Below are 20,054 nucleotides of genomic sequence, written 5' to 3' on the forward strand. Positions count from 1 at the left end.
CGGTACAAGTGACACAACCAGTGCTAGTTTCCTACTAGATACCAACTAGATACATTCAGAAGCCTTCGTGTAGTGCGAGTAATCTATAGATAATAAGCTTTATCTTGGCGGGATGTGGATCAATGCTTGCATTGCGCTTGCCACCACGCTGGAAGTTGTCTCTCCGGCTAACCCCAATCACTAGCATCACCAGCATCATCCGTGGCACGCACATTGCTTTTAGTCAGGGTACAGAAGAGGTAGCAAAGAAACAAAACTACTCAGGACTCAGAAGAATCACCGCCCTCCTCTTCCTCCTTCTTTGACCTGCGGTCTCGATAAAACCTTTTCAATATTCGTGCGATCTCTTCCAGCGTGATTTCCATCGGCTGCCCGGCTGGTAATGGGTTCATGAACAACTGCAGAGTGATCTCTTTTGCAATGGCTCCGACATCTCGCGCGTCCGCCCATGATGCCGTTTCCCCTAATTTCTTAAACAGTACTAGGACCCTTTGTTGTACGTGCACTGCCCTGGGACGAAGAATGTTGATCTTTTTATCAAGGAGCTTTGCCTGAAGAAGGCGCAGGCAGTCCTTGGGTCGCAATCTGGGGAATACTATCTCCGTGAAGCGGCTGCGTAATCCTTCATTAGTGCTCAGGAGTTGGTCCATAGAGCGTTCATATCCAGCCAGAACGATCACCAACTTGTTCATATATCGCTCCTTGGTCATGCAGTCAACCAGTTCGCCAACAGCCTCCCGAGTAAAGGCATCTCTAAGTATCCCCAAGCGGTATGCCTCGTCGATGAAGAGCACTTTACCCAGAGCCTCTTCTAGCAAGTTCTTTACCTTTGGCCCAGTCTGACCCACATACGTCCCGATCAGGTCGGTGACCGAGCAATCCATTATTTCCGTAGTGCAGAGAAAGCCCATTGAGTAGTACATCTTGCCTAAGGCACGAGCTGTCGTGGTCTTCCCGCTACCAGGGGGACCTTTGAATATAAAACTGAAAGGAACCTCCTTACGCGGGTTAAGACCGGGTGTGTTCATATTTGCCGTCATGGTTTGATATCCCTCAAAGGTCCCTATTATAGTCTCGAACCCAACAAGATTATGAAAAAGTGAACGAAGGTCTTGACTATTCCGCAGTCCACGATCGTACTGTGGGTCAAAGTCCTGGGGCTGTAACATAATTTGAGCCCGATCGTCATTGCTCGAGGGAGGCGTTAGCTTATCCGTTCCCTGACCTTCTTCAGCTTCGATGCGCTTATTGTATCTAATGTATGCGCTGCTGAGAAGATTGCGTATGGCACCGCCATTTCCGAAGCTAGGAAGGTCCCGCTGTCTGCGAAGAAGTCCCATGCCAACGGCTTTGGCTCCATTAGTTGCGGTCGCTTGGTCATGGGCAAGCATGATATCCATAATTTGGCTTAGCACACCATCATCATAGTTCTCAAAGACAAAGGCGTCCTCTAATGGAAATCTCCGCTGAAAGCCAGGGTTGGTGTTACGATAGAACTCCTTCATTCTGTCTGGATACCCCATCAGAATGATGCATCTATTCCCCCCCCCCGGCTCCTTATCAACATTGGCGACGATGGTATCTATAATTCCCTTGCGGTAGCTATCTGAATCATCGGTACCATACTCGGTGCCGTGATAGAACGAATGGGCTTCGTTGATGATCAAGACTTTTCCCTCTGTCTCGTTCAAGATTTCTTTGGTCTTTTTCTCTGGTCCTCCAATGGATTTGCTTAGAAAGTCTGTTGGCTTCCTCAACACCACCTTCCTGCTCTCCACATATCGTAAATCTGCGAGGATCTGACCAAAGAGGGTGGCGGCTGTTGTCTTCCCTGTCCCTGGTGGACCAAGGAATACATAATTCGGGCTTGTTGTCAAGGGTTTCTTTCCCTGTGATGCGCGGACATAATTGATTTTTCCCCGAGAAACCAGTTCTTTGACAGCCTGCTTTACTTTTCCCATGCTAGCCATCCTTTCCAATTCTTGAAGGATTCATTTTCGTCGTAGAATTTGCTGGGATAATTTCCAAAAAAGTCCGGTTCTGCCAGTTTGTAGGATAGGTCTGAGAGGCTCATTGTACTTTTATCTTCGCTCCGGGTGGTTGTCTCTAGGCGCTCTGCCCGTCGACATACGACTTTCTCCATCTCAGCTGCGAGTTGTTCGAGACCGACGTTGTTAGCATCATCTTGCCGATTGCGTATTTGCCGAATAAATATTCGAAGGAACGGTGTGTTTAATCCAGTCTGCGTTCCTTTAGTTCATTGGCCTAGATCGCGAGTAGCTTGTCCTCTGAGTATCCTTTGAGACCAAGTCTAAGACGAAAACGGCCCTTCGCCCGGGACTGGCTAACTAGGTTTCTAATATGCTCTCTGCTGCCTAGCCCGACTAGGATATGTCTATCTCGACCGCGATTGCAGAAATGAATGTCGTTGTCTAGGAGAATATCCCCAGCAGGATCTGAAGCAACACGTCAGCTGAATTGAACAAAGAACTACCATTCACGAAGCGATCTAGCCACACTAACCTCTTTATCCGCTATGCTGTAATTTACTGCACCGGGACTGTTCCAGCAGAGGCCTAACGAAAAGCCCAAAAACTTCACAAATTCTGTGTAAAAGTGGGTCATCCTTGATCCTTCTGATTTGGCATTACTGGATATTAGCAGGTCAAGGAGAAGGCTTCTCATCGATGGCGGCTGCGCTTCATTTAATCGCGCTGCTTTGACCCGATGTAGGACAGAGAGAAATTCCTTTTCACCTCGTCGAACCCAGCCATCTTCATAGGCTTGTTGAGCGGCGAATCGCCCTTAATGGTTTTAATTAACTTTTCCTTCATTTCTTCCCCGGGTTCAATCCCGAAGAGAGATGGATCCAACTCAGCAAATGGAAACGTCCTCTATTCCTTGCGTTGTATCCGAAAGATTCAAAGTCGTCCAAGTGGTAATAATGAAAAACGAAGTCATCACACATGTTCGAGAAACGTAAGCACAGGTCAACTTCATCTACGGTTTCCTTGTCAGAGCCATAATCCGTTGGGTTATCCATGGATGATCAGTATGTGGACACTTCCCCTGTATGGTTCTGATCCTGAGGATCGTCTTCTGAAGTGTCTGCGGCATCTTGATATTGGTCTTCTGAATGTATGAGTAGGTGAAGATACGGATAGGGGAGTCTGGATGACTTTTGCAACCGGAAGAAGCACAAAAAGGCACAAGAACAAGAACACAGAAACAAACAAACAAATGATGGGTCCAAGGGGCAGATGGAAGACCCAAGAGATCAAGACAAGTACCACTGATTGCCCACCATATGGACAAGTGTGTTGAATACAATATTCATATCATAAACAAAACATGCGTGTGAAGGCTTCTCCAAGGAAGCTCAGGGAGGCGCAGTCGTGACCCCTCTACACTCCATATCCGACTGGCCAGCTTTGCTAAACTAGGGTCAGTGCAGACAGTGAACGCTATTGGACATTTCAATATGCAATACTGTAAAGATAGAGCAGAGTTCCTACACACCACCGATTCAGCCTTGTCCATCTTGTTCGACTCCGTAAAAAAGCACTATATGACACATCGATATAACAGATACAAAGGCCGATCTCAAAAACATACGCTTTTTACAAAATAGCGCACAAAGAATAGAAGAGGAAATATTAGTCAAGCTACGACATTCGAGACAATTCCCAAGCCTCCTGTGTAATCTGAATACTCGAAAGGAAAAACTAGAAAAGAGAAAGCCTACTCAGATGAAATCAGCGTAGGTTTGGCGATAGACACCCTGGACGCGTTTCCACTTCAATTCCTTCGATCTGACTAACTGTAGCCGCGTATTCCCCTGTGACCCGCTCTGGGTACGAAGTTTGTATAATCGATTGATATCTTCACATACTAGGTGCTCCTGTTCCTGGTTGCCCCGGTGTTCGACTACCTTGAGCTCTGTCCGCCGTCGTGCATCGAGACACACCAGCGCATGGCCACGAGAGGTGGCAACCTTGAGCATGATGAGCCCACTCAGAAGCAACGTCCTAACCTCAAGCGGACAGTCGATGGAGAAACCATCATTAGCATCTCGTTGGAGAAACACTTTGTTATACGGGCCGCGGGTCTTGAGCATGCTTCCCCCACTATCGTCATGAAGGAGCTTCGCCATGATAAATTGCTTATTGATGCCAGTGATGGCGTGCAACTCCGACACAGATCGACAGCGGACACGAAAATGCAAAAAGTCTTTCCAAGGCCACTCTTCCACATAGCGACTTTTACAGACTAACAGATAGAATCCGGCGACTAGCCAGAGATACGAAGAGAGGTTAGAAGGATCGACCCCTGCGATACGCTCTCCCACTGCCATAATGCAGAAACCCCCGCCCGCTATCAGGAAGGCCACCAGAACTCTGTAGCAAACCTGGGCTCCGCAGGGCACCATGATGGAACGTTCGTCAATCACCCACTTGCTCATTTCATGTGGTAAAGATACCATCCTTTGTGCGAACCATTCGGGTTTCTCAAAGTATTTCCCGTCGGAGATGAGGGTACGCCGCGAAAATAATCTTCCGTCGACAGCCTCAGACAGGCGCATGGCGTTCCAGTCTTTACTATCCTCTTTAAATGTACTTGTATGCATCTCAAAGAAGGCATTGTAGTCTATGTCCTTGTAGACCTGCACTATACCTTCGGCATTGCAGGTTAACAATACCATGGTGCGAAATTTAGTCAGGTTGGCTACTGCCAAGGGACTGGTGAGCAGCAGTGGGATCATCACTGTGATTATGTCGTCCATAGTTGCCATGATGGCATAATTTGATTTGCACTGCACAAGGTCCGATGGCAGATAGTCATCCGCTCTCTATTATTATTGTTGTCAGCCCCAGAATACCTCCATTTGACAATGGTTTGCAGAGCACCAGGGGGTTTGATTTGACCTGCTTGACATTGGCTAGAGTCTGATTGAGAATCTCGAAAGCCGGATAAGCCGTATTCAAAGTATCCTGGTCTGAGGATGCCGAGTACTCGAGGTCAAGATCCTGGAAAAGAAGAGCCTTGAAGTCTTCGAACCCCGTCGCGTACACCATGCCGCAGATCTCGAACGATGTACCTTGTAGCCCCAATCGGTTTTGGAATCGCAGCGCCATGAGGAGATAGCGAAAGGTCAAATTGATGCCAGAACGAAAGCGATTCTGCTCGACGCAGTAGCGGGCAACATCAGTATTGGCCGTGGTTCTGAGGCCCTGTTTAGCGTCGGCGTCGATCATGCGTAGAACCTCTTCACATTCTTCTTCGTCGAGGATCCCACTCGATAGCCGACTGGAAAGGTCGGTCCGGTCCAGAGCCGCCTCTCCTGCTTGGCAGGAAATGATCGTATTGGCGTGCATATCCAGCATCAACACCTTCAGCTTTGTGACTCGTTGCGCCAAGAAGGCCACGACGTTGTTCCACCAGTACTTTTTGCCCGCCATCTGACAGAGTAGTCTAGCTAGGACAGCCGCGATATAGTCTATTAAAGCAAAAACAGCATCCAATTCCTTTTCCTGCATCTGTTCGTCCTTTTGCCTTCCTCCCGGTTCGTTCGCGCCATTCGTCCTCCTGGCAACAAATCGGCCGAATGACCTTGACCCAGCCGTACTTCGACGAGCCCCGGTACGTATTCCCTTCGACTTGCCATCGAGCGAGGAAAGAAGGGGAATTCTGAACTTGCTTCTGAAAAACGAAACGCTGCATGATGACATGCCCATACCGACACTAGCAAATCTTACACCGCAATATACAGGATCAGACCTAAAGAATCTCTGCGTGACTGCTGCCACTGAGTGTATATCAGAACAGTCTGAGGACACCGCTGAGAGAACTCTAAGACGATGTCACTTCCTGTCTGCCATGCAAATAGTCAAGGCAACGACCATCAGCAAAACCAGAGAAGAGGATTTCCATAACTTCGAGAACAATCGACAGGAACAGGCTGAGGAGTGAGGTAGATACCATCATCAGTTTTAGGATAGTCAAGGTGCCATTTCATATACTTTTTGAGCTTCCATGAACAATCTACGAAAGTGGTTCTGTAATAAAGACCATCACCTTCATTTTTTGGCTCTCACCATAAGCCCAGAATTGCTCTCGTGAAGATCAGAAATCTCTTAGCTGTGCTTTCTAACTCCTTCTTGGTGGTAATGATGGAAATTGCTAAAGCGTGTCAGTGCGAACGAACTGTTGGTTATCTCCATAACACCATGCCTGATAACAGTTTATTTTGTTATAGGTATACCCAGTATTATAAAGGGATCTAGATAAATTTTGGTATTGGTATCGGTTGAATGGAGTAAACGTTACAATTCATCATTCTTTGTTACACCACCGTTCCTACCTCCAGAACAGTAGCTTCGTATCACATAACTCACGCCATCTCAATGTGCTCATCGTTGGTACCCTTCTTCTTTAAATCCTCCCCATCATCTGAGGGGATAACGTACGTGGCCCATTCGCGAACCGGAACCCTATCCTGGAAGAGTCTTTCAATATCCGCATTGCTGCGCCCTGCAGTCTCACCAACACAGAACCACGAGTACGCCAGTAAAAACAGAGATGTACCCCCGTACACAAATCCGATCATCGGGCCTAGGTTCGCCGTGTAGTACATATAAGGGCTTGTGAAGACCATGAGCCAGACGGTAACGAAGAACACGCCCATAGCGCACGAGGTAATCTTGTTTCTGTTCCGGCCGACGGACATCTCCGATGCGATGGAGTAGGACAGAGTTCCAATGGAGAAGTTGTAGAATATGATGTTCACGTATGCGAGAACGACGATGCCAATGCCAATGCCACGGCTGAGCGTGCCATCGGCGGCCTTGGTAGTTCCGAGACCGCCGACGGTAAGAAGGGAGACGAACATTCCGCATGAGCACACGAGGAGGTTTGTGCGGCGCTTCATCCGGTTCCCAAAGACGACGGAGACACCGACAGTGATGATCTGGAGGACATAGATGATGGTGTTGATGGTGAAGGGGTCCGCGACGCCGATGGACTGCGCGAAGACGACGCCATAGGTGTACCAGAACTGGATGCCGTTGATTTGTTGGACGAACATGACGCCACAGGCGTAGAAAAGTTTGCGGCGCTCGACGGGGTCGGTGATCAGGGAGGCCCAGGTGGCGTCCTTAGCCATTTCCCGTTCTTGCTGGACTGCCTCGTCGATGGCTTGGATATCTGCGGATGGGTCGTAGTCGCGGTTGCTGTGATTGATCTTGCGCAGGGATTTGATCGCTTGCTCGCGCTTGCCTTTGTACATATACCAGACTGGGCTTTCCGGGGTGAATGGAAGGCAGAGAAGCATGATGCCTGGAAGAACGACGAGGAGGCACATGGGGATGCGGTAGGATTGGGAGCTCTGGATGCTCTGTGTACCTTGGTTGACGCAGGCTCCAACAAGTTGAGAGATGGACTGCATGAACTGAAAGCACATGAGAGCTGGACCTCTAATAGCGGACGGTGCCACCTCTCCGATATAGATTAGGCAGGTTGCGGTGAACTGCCCGACACCCAGACCGATCAGGACACGGCTGACATAGAATACTGGATGCGAGCCAAAGGAGCAGGCTTGCACGACGGCTCCGACGATGATACAGATAGATGCAGACAGGAACACGGCACGTCGGCCAAAAAGGTCATTGATGGGAGCGGCAGCGATTGCACCGACAAGCTCTCCCACATAGATGATACTAGCAGACAAGGACAGGAACGTCGTTCCAAGCGCAAAGGAGCCGTCTGACCCTTCCTCGCCATAGTCCTTCGCAAACCATGCCATCCCTTGAACACCAGTATAGTAGATTGTATCGTAACCGTAGCAAAGAGCACCAATCGCAGCCACCAGACAGAAGGCAATGGCCCGTCGATTCGACTTCCAGTCGACGTTGAGTTGGAGGCCTGCCATATTGGGCAACACCAAAAGACGCTATAGAATTGGGGGTACTGGGAGGGAGAAGGAGCACAGTAGAACCGAGAACCACAGACCCCGACAGTAAATAGCACCAGGCTGTGAAAAACGGAACGCCTGCGAGGTGGTAGACTTTATACCTTCCCTTGAGGGGGTTAAAATTTGAACATGGCCGGGGTAAAGCTCCACGGGGTTTGTAAACAGATATCCTGCGTCAGAGTGTGGGCGAGTATCCCCACTTCGCACGACTCTGGGGCCCCCTCCTCCAGTTAGCGCATAGGCCAAGGCACCATCAATTCCTCTCTCCAAGGAAAACTCAGTGCAACCCGTATGCCGATCTTACCTACTATGGAAGGATTGAAGGCGCCCACACATTGCATCGGGCAGGATTCCCGAATGTCGAGAAGATAGACATTTTTCCCGAAGAACAGCAGGCAAATTGACGCCCAAGGAGAGCATATCGGAGTACAAGACACCGGGCCGGTACAGCAGCATCCCTCAAAATCCACGCCAAGCCATGCCCAGCACACCCCACGGCATCCCGCCGAGATCGGGAAACCTTATAAGAATTCTCTCTAGCCGACCTGCGAATCGGCACCGGGTTGGAAAGCTTAGTCTAGTAAGAGCAGACTAATTATGAGACTGTCGGTTTCTTGATTGTCTCGGGTTTGTTGAGACTTGGGGAGATACCTATCCTCCTTTACAAAGTCGAGTCTGTCCAGAACAATTCGGTCTTTTGGCGGGGTCCGCTGCCAAGAGTCGGGGTAGTGTGCGCACTTAGGGCTCATTTGCTAGTCCTTCAAAGTTCACAGGTTTCTCCGATAATGGTCCGGGGGGCAAATATCTCCTGGCTGGGCACCCCCATGAAGTTAACCTGGGTGGGATCCACATCTCGCAGCTATAGCCCGTGGGGTCATTCGTGTACCACTCCGGAGAAGGCAAAAGTCTGTTGGTAGGCTAACATGCACTTGTAGCCACCAGAATGTGGTTTTGGAAATGCCTCTCTGATCCACTCGCTGATTAATCGGCGTAAATCTCCCCGTGTTCTCCAGAGCCTGCCCAGAGTGACCTCACTGAAGCGCCAGGGCGAATGCTTTTAGATAGAAATCTCAACGCTGCTGCTGGTGGTGGTATCCGCTTCCACAAGGCACATCAGGGTACACCTTTGCTCAGTGTCTCATGCCTGCAGGAATCTTGCGAACGCCGAGGGGAGTTCTCAAAGCAGAACCAGCGATTTATCTGCTACTCCTGCCGCATTCTGTCGGTCGACTTCCGATATTGTTTCCCTTTTTAAGCTGTCAGAAGGCGATTTGACCGGTTATACTAAGTGATATTTAGACATATTGTTATTGTCTTTATCGTGTCACCCTATTCCAGCAATAAGTTGGGGATATTAGAACATTATATTGCGGATAAAATATGCGCTATCGAAAATGATAGCTGGTTGTGACATTGGAAGCGCCCCGTCTGATTGTTTGCCGGGATCTTGGGTTTAATATTTGCTGTTATCCTCCTGGCCTCTATTAGAATTGCTTACCCGCTGGCTACAGGAGTTATATTTAAAGCTGACAATAAAGAAAGCGGTAGACCACCCGTGTCAAGTATGAAGTTATGAGCGCGGAAGCTGTATAACGATGATGTGGTAAGCCGGTCCTTCGTCCGTTCTCGGTAGTCGTAGGCTTTTTGATATTGGAGATAACGACAGAGTCGGAGATTGACGCAAGCTTCTTTGGTGTTTGAGGAAGCTTAGACGGGAGACGTTAAAAGGAACGCATCAAGTAGTTATAGTATTAGCGGAGTCAGCGGTTAGCTTGACTTAGCATCAAGTAATACAAGACATATATTGTCTTGAATCCGCATACCTGCAAGCCACATTCGATTCCAGTCCAGTCATATGGCCGCTGCTTATGCTTTTGGGACAACAGGCGTGTCAGCACATTCGACCTGCACGATCCGATGTTCTATTCCCCTATCGGTTGACTCAATGACTAGCGCACTGAGATGGTGACCATATAGACATGCGGAATCTAGTCCGATTGTATGCCTGCCGAGCTGCAGACGCCGCTTTGCATCGTGCCCAAATATGACAGTAGTCCGGGTTGTTAGTTGGTCCTGCCATTGATCCCATTGGGCAACCCAGCCTTCCTCTCCCGATGCTTCAGCCGGTATCAAGGTGCGTTCGTCGCCCGGCGCGTGAGTGAGGCTACGCATGTGCATCACGGCATGAGGATCCTGCTTTTCAAGCGGGATACCGGGGGTGAGACCAGCATGTACGACCACCAGAGTGTCGTCTAAGGATGACGTGAGATGGTACGGCAGCTTAATACGCAAGATCAGTGGCAGGCCGGCGAGCCAGTCAAGGTGACGCGTCGAGAGTGCGCGGGCTGTGCTGTACGTTGTTGCGCTGTGTCGTGTGAGAGGACTAGCGTTGGGAGATGCGCTTGTTTCAGGGCCGTCGCAAGCAACAGTCTCGCTAGGTAATTCAGCCCCCGAATCCTCAGGTAGCTTGGCAGAACCGCTGGTTATGCCTCCAGCATGCATTAGGTTGTCTCCTCTTGCCTTGATTTCCACGGCAGCATCGAGAACTGCATTGTCATGGTTGCCTCTTACTGCGCTGGCACCCAACTCCACGGCCCGATCAATCACACCAGGGCTATCGGGTCCTTTGTTGACCAAATCACCGACAAATATCAGATGGTCCCCTTTGCCCTTATCGAAGCAGACTTTTTCCAGAAGAGCGTCCAGAGACTTTTTCATCCCATGTACATCTCCGACGATGACTAAGCGTCGACCAGCCGATCTCGGTTCATTTTCCGCGGATGATGAGAAGAGTTGCGGAGTGAGATTGCTCGGCAGGTCTGATATAAAAGTGGTGATGGGGAAGATCTTGTGAGCATCTACTGCCGGAGTCATTGTTGTCATTGTTGTTATTGTCATTGCTAGTCCTCTGGGCAGGAAACACGATGATGCATGCGGGAGCATCGGAAACCACCGGCAGAATTGTGGAACCTTTCCCTTTCTGGATGTATTTCCAAATCGTGTAAAGCATGGAATGGCCATGGGTAACTCAAGTACTTATTCTACCTGACAATGCAAATGACACGGTTGGTGTGGTATTCAGAAGAACGTTTGTGGCCCATCTACATTGGGGCTGCCATTTTAGTGATCTATACAGTCGATAGATAATGATGGTTCATACACCGACCCACGCCTCAAGGAGATATACCGTATTGACGCTCAGTATACTCCATAAGCGTAGTGCAAATATATATCTTGCTACTTTAGACTCACTGGGACTTATAGCACCCTCCTTCCTCAACACTTTATAGCCCTAGATATCCAAGTACAGAATAAGGACAGAGCTAAGCAATCATATCATTCTCAATTAATTCACGTATTTTTATCCGAACGTTTTGTTGGGCGTAATTGGCAGGTCACATGATGCGGATTCGACCAGTCATGGGCGGCAGATCCTCTCAGGCTCTCCGAGTCCCCGACAACTTTCAATAGTGAACGTGCCCAAGTATGCCAAGTAACCGCGCGCTCCAAATGCTCACTCGAATTCCCTAGAAGATCATGTCTGTCTACTACAGGATCAAAACCACTTCCAGCCACTAACCACGCGACACGGATATTAGCCCCGTCATGGTGAGGCGACGGGCTTGCGATGGATGCTCTCTCCGCAAAACCCGTTGCAGCGGCGGACAGCCATGTCAACCCTGTGTCCAGTCTGGATTTGAATGCTCCTACCTCAAACCAGCAGCAAAACCCGGGCCGAAAGGTCCACGCGCTGAAACCTACATGCGTATCAACAGACGCTTGCAGAGCATACGAGACCGTGCTCCCCGTGGCGCAACCGAAACCGCATCACCCGCCAATGTAAGAGCAGGCCTGGCGGAGGCAGCCGACTCATCCAGGGCGATACCAGCCTTTGAAGTCGCCGGTGACGAACAGATGCCGTTCCTGACTGAATGGCCATCGCAACTGCCTCTTGCAGATGTCTTAGGTCACTTGGAGGCCTACGAGCATAGAATGTATCCCGTCTGGCCTGTCGTTGACGTTGCTCGCCTTCGCAACTCGCTTATGCTGGACGTGAACAATGACGAGTTACGCTCTTTGGCATTTGCGGTATGCGCAGCGACCTGCGCTCAGTTGCAGTGTCATCCTGACAACCAGAGGACGCAAATGTTTCGCGTGGGAAAGTGCTCTTTGGCGGATCATTTTGCGAAAGAATCAGAATATTGCCGCAGTATGTATGATTACCGTGAAAGTGGCACGTTTGAAGCAGTTCTAGGGCCGCTGTTCCTTCATTTTTACTTCGGTGCGACGAACAAGATGTCGACGGCTTCGCTCTTGCTCCGAGAGTCGGTGACGTTGTGTCAGCTTCAGGGGTTGGATAGGGAAGATACATATCAAGATATGGCCGTTGAAGAAGAGACGTATAGGCGGAGGGCGTTCTGGCTCCTCTATGTGACTGAAAGAGGTCACGCTATTCAGCATGGGATCAATACCTGTCTAAAAGGCTCCATTCGACTGCCAACGCGCGATTGCGCAAACGAATGCCACCTCGTTGAAGCCTTTGACAGCCTTGTCGGTCTTTTCATTTCCGTGGAAGGTGTTCTTCTCGAACCCGGTGGCTCGCCTCGCGGCCCCAATACCATCATGTGCAGTAAGGACATGCTCTGTCGGCTACAGAGCCAACTCCGCCAGCGCCTGCAGTGGCCTACGGCATACCATGCATTACAGAGAACGGATATCGCGATTACCCAACAGTGGCTGCGAGTGCTACTTTGGCAGCTGTCTTTGAAGAATATTTTCCTCTCGAGCGCTTCGGCTGATGATTGTATGAGATTGACCTACCCGGTCCATGTGGCAAGAGATGCGATAGTGCTCATTTCCAACGTGCCCCAGGATACATTTATGGCACATGGTCCTGGCATGGTAGGTGGTTGTGTATCGCGATGGCATACCGTAAGCTTACTGAATCCAGGCAATCAAACTCTTCGAAATCACAAGTACCCTACTGGATGTGATTCACTGTGTTCCCTCCCTTGTGCACCGCAACCCAGCTGGGACATACGATATTCTCCACCATTTATGTTATTTACTGTCATCTCTGAGCCACAGACCATTTGGCCTAGAGTTGCTGCAGAAGAAATTAGATGAATCAGGCATTCCATATCGCCGAATTGTCTCGCTTTCCCCGGCTGAACGCGATGACTCTCCAGTCATCGAACCGCTTAATGACGAGGAATTGGATTCTTGGTGAACTTTGGCCGACCGAAATCCTTGATGGTAACATTACTGTATGTGCTAACATTTGAGAATGTTGAACTGATTTAGAGTTTTCCCCCACCAGCTCCAACCCTGGCATTTGGACTATCTAGAAACATCACAAACGATTCAAATGGCATTACAGCAATTGTACCATCCGGTCGCACTGGACGGTGGCGCTGATAACTTTCCAAAAGAACAGCGCCATTTTTGAGAATGGAAATGGTTTCCGCAGGAACAACCCAGCTCACTTCTTTGCCTGTGAAGTTGGCCAACACCAAAGCCGATTGGCTTCCGTACACTCGCAGATACGTGAATAGATCGTTATTCGCTTCATCAATCAATTTGTACGAGCCATATACAAAGAGCCTCTTATGTGCTTTGCGCAGCGCGAGCACCTTTGCCCAGTGTTGGAAAACACTATTTGGGTTCCCCACCTGGGAGGCGGCATTCCAGTCTTCATAGTCGTCATGAACATCAATCCACGGACCGTTGTGCGCAGCTGTAAACCCTGCAAATTTGCCACTGGTCCATTGCATCGGGGTGCGTCCATTGTCGCGAGACTTTACGCGGAATTGCTGTGATGTCACCTTGTGAAGCTCTGTGTCGTTGGGATATGCAGCCGTTATCTCGTTCCAATAATTCAAAGTCTCGATGTCTCTGAATTGCTCAATGCCCCAGGTCTCTGGAACATTCACCAGACCTATTTCCTGACCCTGGTATACGAAAGGAGTGCCACCTTGAAGACCCAGGAACGTAGCGAGCATCTTCCCCGCCGTCGCGCGGTATTCTGGGCCGGCCGAGGTAAATCGTGATATTGTCCTTCCCTGGTCATGGTTTTCGAGGTAGAGGGCGTTCCAGCCTTCGTTCTCGTACATGAAGTCCTGCCATTTGGAGACGATATGCTTCAGGTCCGACATTCGATATTTGTGTGGAGAGAATTTGCCCGCAGGGCCATGGTCGATATCCATGATCTCGAACTGAAATGCCATGGCCAATTCACCGCGGTCAAAGCCCACTGCCTTCCCAATTTCCACCGGATCATAGACATTCGGCATCTCACCCACGGAAAAGGCATCGTATTCCTTCAGAACCCTCCCCAGCTCTTGCAGGTATTCGTGAAGACGTGGTCCGCAGCAATAGTGCATCGCCCCATGCTGCCATTGGGCCTTTGGGTCGGTGATGGGCGCATCTGGGAAGCTTTGGTCCTTGCTGATCATGTTGATCACATCCATCCGGAATCCACTGACGCCTTTATCGAGCCAATACCTCATGATCTGGTGCACGGCAGAGCGGACTTTGGGGTTTTCCCAGTTGAGGTCTGGCTGCTCCGGTGCGAATAGGTGCAGATAATATTCATCAGTTGTTTCGTCGTACTGCCATGCAGAACCTTTTGTGATGTTAGTGACAAGCGGGGCAACCCGTGGCCGTGGGAACCAGCACTGTACCTCCAAAATAGGCGCCCCAGTTATTCGGCGGCTGGCGGACGCCATTTGCATCGTACTTGGGCTTTTTCCATATGTACCAGTCTCGGTATTCATTGTCTGAAGAGGATCTAGACTGTTTGAACCACTCGTGCTATTTCAATCATGAGCAATCTTTGACGACAAGAATCGCGCTGTGTACGATTCGCACTCTATCACTCATCACTCACCTGGTCTGAAGTATGATTTACAACAAGGTCCATGACATATCTCATCCCTCGCTGATGTAAACCCTGAATGAGCGCATCTACGTCTTCGACTGTACCGTACGGGGGGTGAATTCGATAATAGTCAGAGACATCGTAGCCCATGTCCACCTGCGGGGACTGAAGGATCGGAGAGAGCCAAACGAGATCTATCCCAAGGGCTTTCAGGTAGTCAAGTTCCGAGATAATCCCGGGGATATCGCCGATTCCATCGCCATTGGAGTCTTTGAAAGAAGCTGGATAAATCTGATAGACCGAGGCCTCTTTCCACCAGGCCGCATTAACAGGCGATGACTGTGTCTTGTGCTGGGTGGCCATCGTGAGCGACGATTTCTCGATGGTAAAGACTGTGTGCTTGAAGGAACCAGCTATTCCCCATCTGAGCGGTGGTAGTTGGCATATTTATGTTCGCCAGCGGGAAACACATTGCGAAGTGACGTATCGTTGTCGCTGCGAAGGGGACACTTGTGCGCATTGTACAGTTTGAATGTACCTTGTAGCCGAGCCGCGTGTCTCCATTTCCCACCCTGCCGAAAATCTCACCGGGAATCTCCCCGAAAATCTTGCTAGGAATTACGCCGGGAATCTCACCGGCGTGCGGCTTGTCATTGGTGCCCACCATGCGCTTGACCCGGGAGGGCTTAGCGCAGCCCCACTGTGGTCTAGTTCCTTTATGGTATAGACAACCGTCGATACTTTTCCCCCAGACACTCTCTCCATACAGGGCAACGTGATCTGGGGAACCCGGGGTGGCAATTGCAAGTCTAGAATTGTTCCCGGCTCTTCGTATCCCAGTCGTTGTCTATAAGACCAAACTATTCCCTGACCGTCTTATCTTTGTTCTCTTTCACACTGCAATGTTCTCTCCCAACTGATTTAAGGGAATCACTAGCTGTCTTTCCCGCCAACTTGAAGTCCAGCAGTATCCTTAACAGTACCCTTTGTTACTGACACCATGGTTGCCGGCGGTGGAGTTGTTTCTTCTTCCGGCATGGATGCATACCGGGCCCTGCCAAACAATACGAACTCGAACTGGTTCAAGGACAAGGGCCTCCGGCGTCTGAATTTCGGCCTCATGCTTATGTTTGCATCCGCTGCAGCAAATGGGTATGATGGGGCTTTGATGAATGGGCTCCTGACTCTCCCTATGTGTAAGTTTCCTTTGTCAAGTTGTCCTCACCTCTGGCGTATGCAAAGCTGACTCGAACCGCCTATAGTTGCGAAGAATGTCGGCGAGAATATAAGCTCGAACATGGAGGGTCTGATCATTTCTGGTATTTCGCTGGGAGGAATGTTCACCTTTATTCCAGCTTCGTACTTCGCGGATTACTTCGGCCGCAAGATGTCTGTCGCACTTGGATCGGCCATCATGATTGTCGCGAGCGTGATCCAAGCGGCAACCGTCGGCCGCTGGGCCTTCTTTGGAACGAGAATCGCGATGGGTATCGGGCTGGGCTTTGCGCAGACAGCCGCCCCGCCGCTGACTACTGAGATAGCTCATCCGCGGCATCGTGGCGTTGTGACGGCCATTTTCCAGGCTACGTGGTACTGGGGTGCTATCCTAGCTGCTGCGGTGTGCTTGGGCACTTTTTATGTGGAGGGAAGTACTTGGTCCTGGCGGATTCCATGCCTTCTCCAATGTTTCTTCCCTGCTGTTCAGTTGGTAGGACTACTCATCGTTCCAGAAAGCCCGAGGTGGCTCGTGTCAAAGGACAGGCGAGACGAGGCCTTGCAAATCCTCGCCCGCTACCATGGGAATTGTGACACGTCAGATCCACTGGTTCAGTTCGAGTTTTCTGAGATCTGCAGTGCTATCGAGCTAGAAAACTCAGTCGCCCATAAGAGTGGTTGGTCTGCGTTCATTGCAACCAAGGGAGCTCGGCATCGCCTTGCAATTTGTCTGTTGGTCGGGGTTATGATCCAGTGGGCAGGCAATGGTACGTACAGGGCTATCCACCTACTCCTGTCTATCTTGCTGATTATTTTGTCCCTAGGTGTCATTTCCTACTATCTTGCACCGATCCTTCGATCCGTCGGCATTACCAATCCTACGCAGCAATCCGCCATCAACCTGGGCCTGCAGGCGTGGAACGCAGTCTGCGCCGCGGGAGGCGCCGTCGCTGCAGAGAAATACGGCCGACGCCCTCTCTGGATGCTCTCCACTGTTCTTATGCTCCTATTCTTTACCCTGGCGACTGTCCTTTCTGCCGTCTTTGACGAATCAGCCATCAAAGCTGCTGGCAGTGCGGTTGTCGCATTCCTCTATCTGTTCTACGGCGCGTACGATATCGCCTATACCCCGCTCTCAATTGCGTACCCGGTCGAGATCATGCCATTCTACCTGCGCACCAAGGGCTTATCGTTAAGCTTAACGGCGCAGTTTGGGGCGGGCTTCTTCAACCAGTTCGTCAACCCCATCGCTCTCGGTGCGATAAAATGGAAGTTTTATTTCGTGTACCTTGGTCTGTTGGTTATCTTTTTGGGCATTATTTACTTTGTGTTTCCGGAGACAAAGGGCCACACACTGGAGGAGATTGCTGTCATCTTCGATGGTCCTGGGGCAGAGACGGAGGTACAGCGGGATCTGGCCGCTATCATTGCGGTGGAGAGGGAGGTAAAGGCTCCTATGAAGGAGGAGTTGGAACACGCTCCATAGGTTTTATGTGTACAACTGAATGGTTATACAGTTAGTTACTATTAAGCCCTATTCCGAAATAGGAGCGTTCTGCTACTTTCATTTATTTGCGGTCACCTACCAATGAATATACCGAGTGCATCCAACACACCTCAGCAAGGGAACACATCTAAGAATCACCTACACAATCGATCAATCTCTACTCTTCTTTGAAAAATTTGCAGCTTGGCTACACTCCTGCGAAAATAAGAACTGCTTAGCGGAGTAAGGTATTTGGGGTAGTTCCTAGCGCTAAAATGAGAGGATGTCATGCATATGCTATGTTAAGATGGTTATTGCCGTGCACCAGAGGTCGGTACACGTGCACGAGCGGCAACAGTATACCATGAGGTCTAAGCTTGGACTCATAAGGGATCCGCATGTCCAGGTAAGAATGGGGGCTTGAACGCCTCTTCAGACCGGTCAATCGCCTTTTGCTCCAATCAACCCTTAACCGCTGCAGTGACAGCATCTACCGCGTCCTGGGAGCTCAAATCCATCGGCTGCACATTGTTTCTAATTTGTCTCATTTGAATGCATGCGGCTGCAACAGCGAGCTGATAATTGAGCTGATCCATAACCGGAATTGTGGCGCCAGGTATCTTGCCACTCAATATGTCGTGGCAAAGGAATGGCTCCTGACAGAATGGACGCGCAAGCCCAATGCCGTCAACCATTCCAGCCGTGGAGCGGAATCCTCCTGTAAGGTAAGACTTCATCTTGGTCAGGGAAGAAACAACTTTTTGAGCAACATCGAGAAAGAACTGGCGACTTTTTTAGTATCTCCCAACTTCGGAAAGCGTAAAGTCGAGAGAGCTTACAGCCTCGTGTTTCTTCGATATGACATGCTTTGCAGTATCATCCTCGTCCAAGTTCTTATATCTCCCTCCAGATAATTCCACAAAGTCGAATTCGTGCTCCTCACGCGCACGACACAGTTCCCAGGCCTCGTCACGAACAATCCCGTCTGGCTCAAACTCGACACTGTTAATTTTGATCCCAACTATAAATCCCGGACGGACATTCTCCGTGATTGCTGCACGGATCTCTAGAATCAAACGCATGCGATTCGTAGGACTGCCTCCGTATTTATCTCTTCGGAGATTCGTCGCTTGTGAGAGAAACTGGCTCAGCAGATAGCCGTGCGCTGCATGCAATTCGATCCCATCGTATCCGGCTCTATCTAGAAACTCGGCCGCGTGAGCAAATCCCGTAATTATATTTTTGATCTCATCCTCGGTAGCAGCCCGAGGAACGGCAAAGGTGTTCCCCATATTCTTGGTATCCAGTGGCACATCGCTGACACTGATCGGTTTCGGTTGACAGTGCTGGATGGCTGATTTGTGCCAGTATTAATGATCCATTTGCACGGGCAGCAGCAGCTAGATTCGTGAACTGACCAAACCGTTCTCCTGAGAATGGAGCGCTAGGCGGGATTATCGGGTTTCCCTCTACTTCGATGTGGTTGGGATCGATCATGACATTCCCAGTCACAATTGCGCCTATGTTGCCCCGTCCCCAGGTACGATAGGTCTCTATTAACTCACTGCTTGGTATCCCACGAGCAGAAGGGTTCTCTTCCGACCACGAACACATCCGCTCACTCATGGCGGCCTTGAGGAAACGATTTGGGGTGGAGCGCCGGGCGAAGTGAAACTCCAAGGGTTCACCCAGCGGCGAAGGGTCGACAGCTTGTCCGGCTCGAGCCATGAGGTGGAGTGAAAAGTGGTGGGTAGAAGTGTTTGGTACAATCTCAGCACGAATTGCTTCGATAGGCCTATCATTAGCTAATCAGTATTTCCAATACTCCTTAAGGACGTGGATGGTATGAATGGTAGATGGGCTACTATGTGTTAAAACGTCAAGGCTCTAGTTGACGTTATCATAATTATTTGAGACTATATGTCTAATCTTTCCCCTTGTCGAGTTACGATGAACCTAAACCCCACTGGGCTTTCTGTCTAGCTGGAAACATGTCAAAGTCTAATGGATTTGAGATAAGATGACCACTAGTGCTCTCTGCCCTTAATGGCCAAACACTGCGAGTGTTCGGTCAGCGAAGGCAACATTGCCGAGAGCATATAAATTAGTCGGAGGTGGACATGAAGGGCGAAGGGTCCTGGGGTTCATGGTAGAAAACGAGATATTGCATAACTGAGATACGAGTGACAACATGGGATCGCACGCACCAGCAGTCGCTGGCAAACCAGACCCCAAGAAGGGACCATATCAAGCCACTCCTTGGAATATCCAGCTCTCTGCAACGGACACACCAGGTTTCACTCATGTTGAAAAGCTGGAGCAGAGAAGCGCAGACAGGGCTTCGGATCTAGTCATGAACAACCACTCGAAGTTTCACACCTTTCACGACGAGATTGTGGGATTCCACAGTGGGTATCCTGATTGAGACACAGCGGTGCATCTACTGACCAGTGGACTAGACCACATTAGCCACCATGTTTTGACGCTGTGGGCCTTGGGAGCTA

General features: G+C 50.0%; 7 protein-coding genes across 7 annotated transcripts; 2 read left to right on the forward strand and 5 right to left on the reverse strand.

Moving 5' to 3' along the window:
• Nucleotides 1-260: 260 nt before the first annotated feature.
• On the reverse strand, nucleotides 261-4,003 carry AO090026000038 (uncharacterized protein; the record flags this gene model as incomplete). Its single annotated transcript, XM_023236257.1, has 2 exons — nucleotides 261-1,139; nucleotides 3,893-4,003. The coding sequence occupies 2 exons, from the start codon at nucleotides 4,001-4,003 to the stop codon at nucleotides 261-263; spliced, it is 990 nt and encodes a 329-aa protein (XP_023090864.1).
• Nucleotides 4,004-6,391: 2,388 nt separating this feature from the next.
• AO090026000037 (uncharacterized protein) lies at nucleotides 6,392-7,927 on the reverse strand (the record flags this gene model as incomplete). Its single annotated transcript, XM_001821487.3, has 1 exon — nucleotides 6,392-7,927. One exon carries the CDS (start codon nucleotides 7,925-7,927, stop codon nucleotides 6,392-6,394), a length of 1,536 nt encoding a protein of 511 aa, XP_001821539.1.
• A 1,908-nt stretch (nucleotides 7,928-9,835) lies between these two features.
• On the reverse strand, nucleotides 9,836-10,843 carry AO090026000036 (metallophosphoesterase family protein; the record flags this gene model as incomplete). Its single annotated transcript, XM_001821486.1, has 1 exon — nucleotides 9,836-10,843. One exon carries the CDS (start codon nucleotides 10,841-10,843, stop codon nucleotides 9,836-9,838), a length of 1,008 nt encoding a protein of 335 aa, XP_001821538.1.
• A 732-nt stretch (nucleotides 10,844-11,575) lies between these two features.
• AO090026000035 (uncharacterized protein) lies at nucleotides 11,576-13,096 on the forward strand (the record flags this gene model as incomplete). The annotated part of the gene is made up of 1 exon (XM_023236258.1): nucleotides 11,576-13,096. One exon carries the CDS (start codon nucleotides 11,576-11,578, stop codon nucleotides 13,094-13,096), a length of 1,521 nt encoding a protein of 506 aa, XP_023090863.1.
• A 173-nt stretch (nucleotides 13,097-13,269) lies between these two features.
• Nucleotides 13,270-15,212, reverse strand: AO090026000034 (glycoside hydrolase family 13 protein; the record flags this gene model as incomplete). Its single annotated transcript, XM_001821484.1, has 3 exons — nucleotides 13,270-14,594; nucleotides 14,653-14,782; nucleotides 14,859-15,212. 3 exons carry the CDS (start codon nucleotides 15,210-15,212, stop codon nucleotides 13,270-13,272), a joined length of 1,809 nt encoding a protein of 602 aa, XP_001821536.1.
• Nucleotides 15,213-15,849: 637 nt separating this feature from the next.
• Nucleotides 15,850-17,550, forward strand: AO090026000033 (uncharacterized protein; the record flags this gene model as incomplete). Its single annotated transcript, XM_001821483.3, has 3 exons — nucleotides 15,850-16,045; nucleotides 16,112-16,831; nucleotides 16,889-17,550. 3 exons carry the CDS (start codon nucleotides 15,850-15,852, stop codon nucleotides 17,548-17,550), a joined length of 1,578 nt encoding a protein of 525 aa, XP_001821535.1.
• Nucleotides 17,551-18,011: 461 nt separating this feature from the next.
• Nucleotides 18,012-19,278, reverse strand: AO090026000032 (uncharacterized protein; the record flags this gene model as incomplete). The annotated part of the gene is given in 3 exon segments (XM_023236259.1): nucleotides 18,012-18,242; nucleotides 18,360-18,873; nucleotides 18,893-19,278. 3 exon segments carry the CDS (start codon nucleotides 19,276-19,278, stop codon nucleotides 18,012-18,014), a joined length of 1,131 nt encoding a protein of 376 aa, XP_023090862.1.
• Nucleotides 19,279-20,054: the final 776 nt, after the last annotated feature.

This window comes from Aspergillus oryzae, chromosome 3 (assembly GCF_000184455.2).
Source record: "Aspergillus oryzae RIB40 DNA, chromosome 3".
NCBI classification, from domain to species: domain Eukaryota; kingdom Fungi; phylum Ascomycota; class Eurotiomycetes; order Eurotiales; family Aspergillaceae; genus Aspergillus; species Aspergillus oryzae.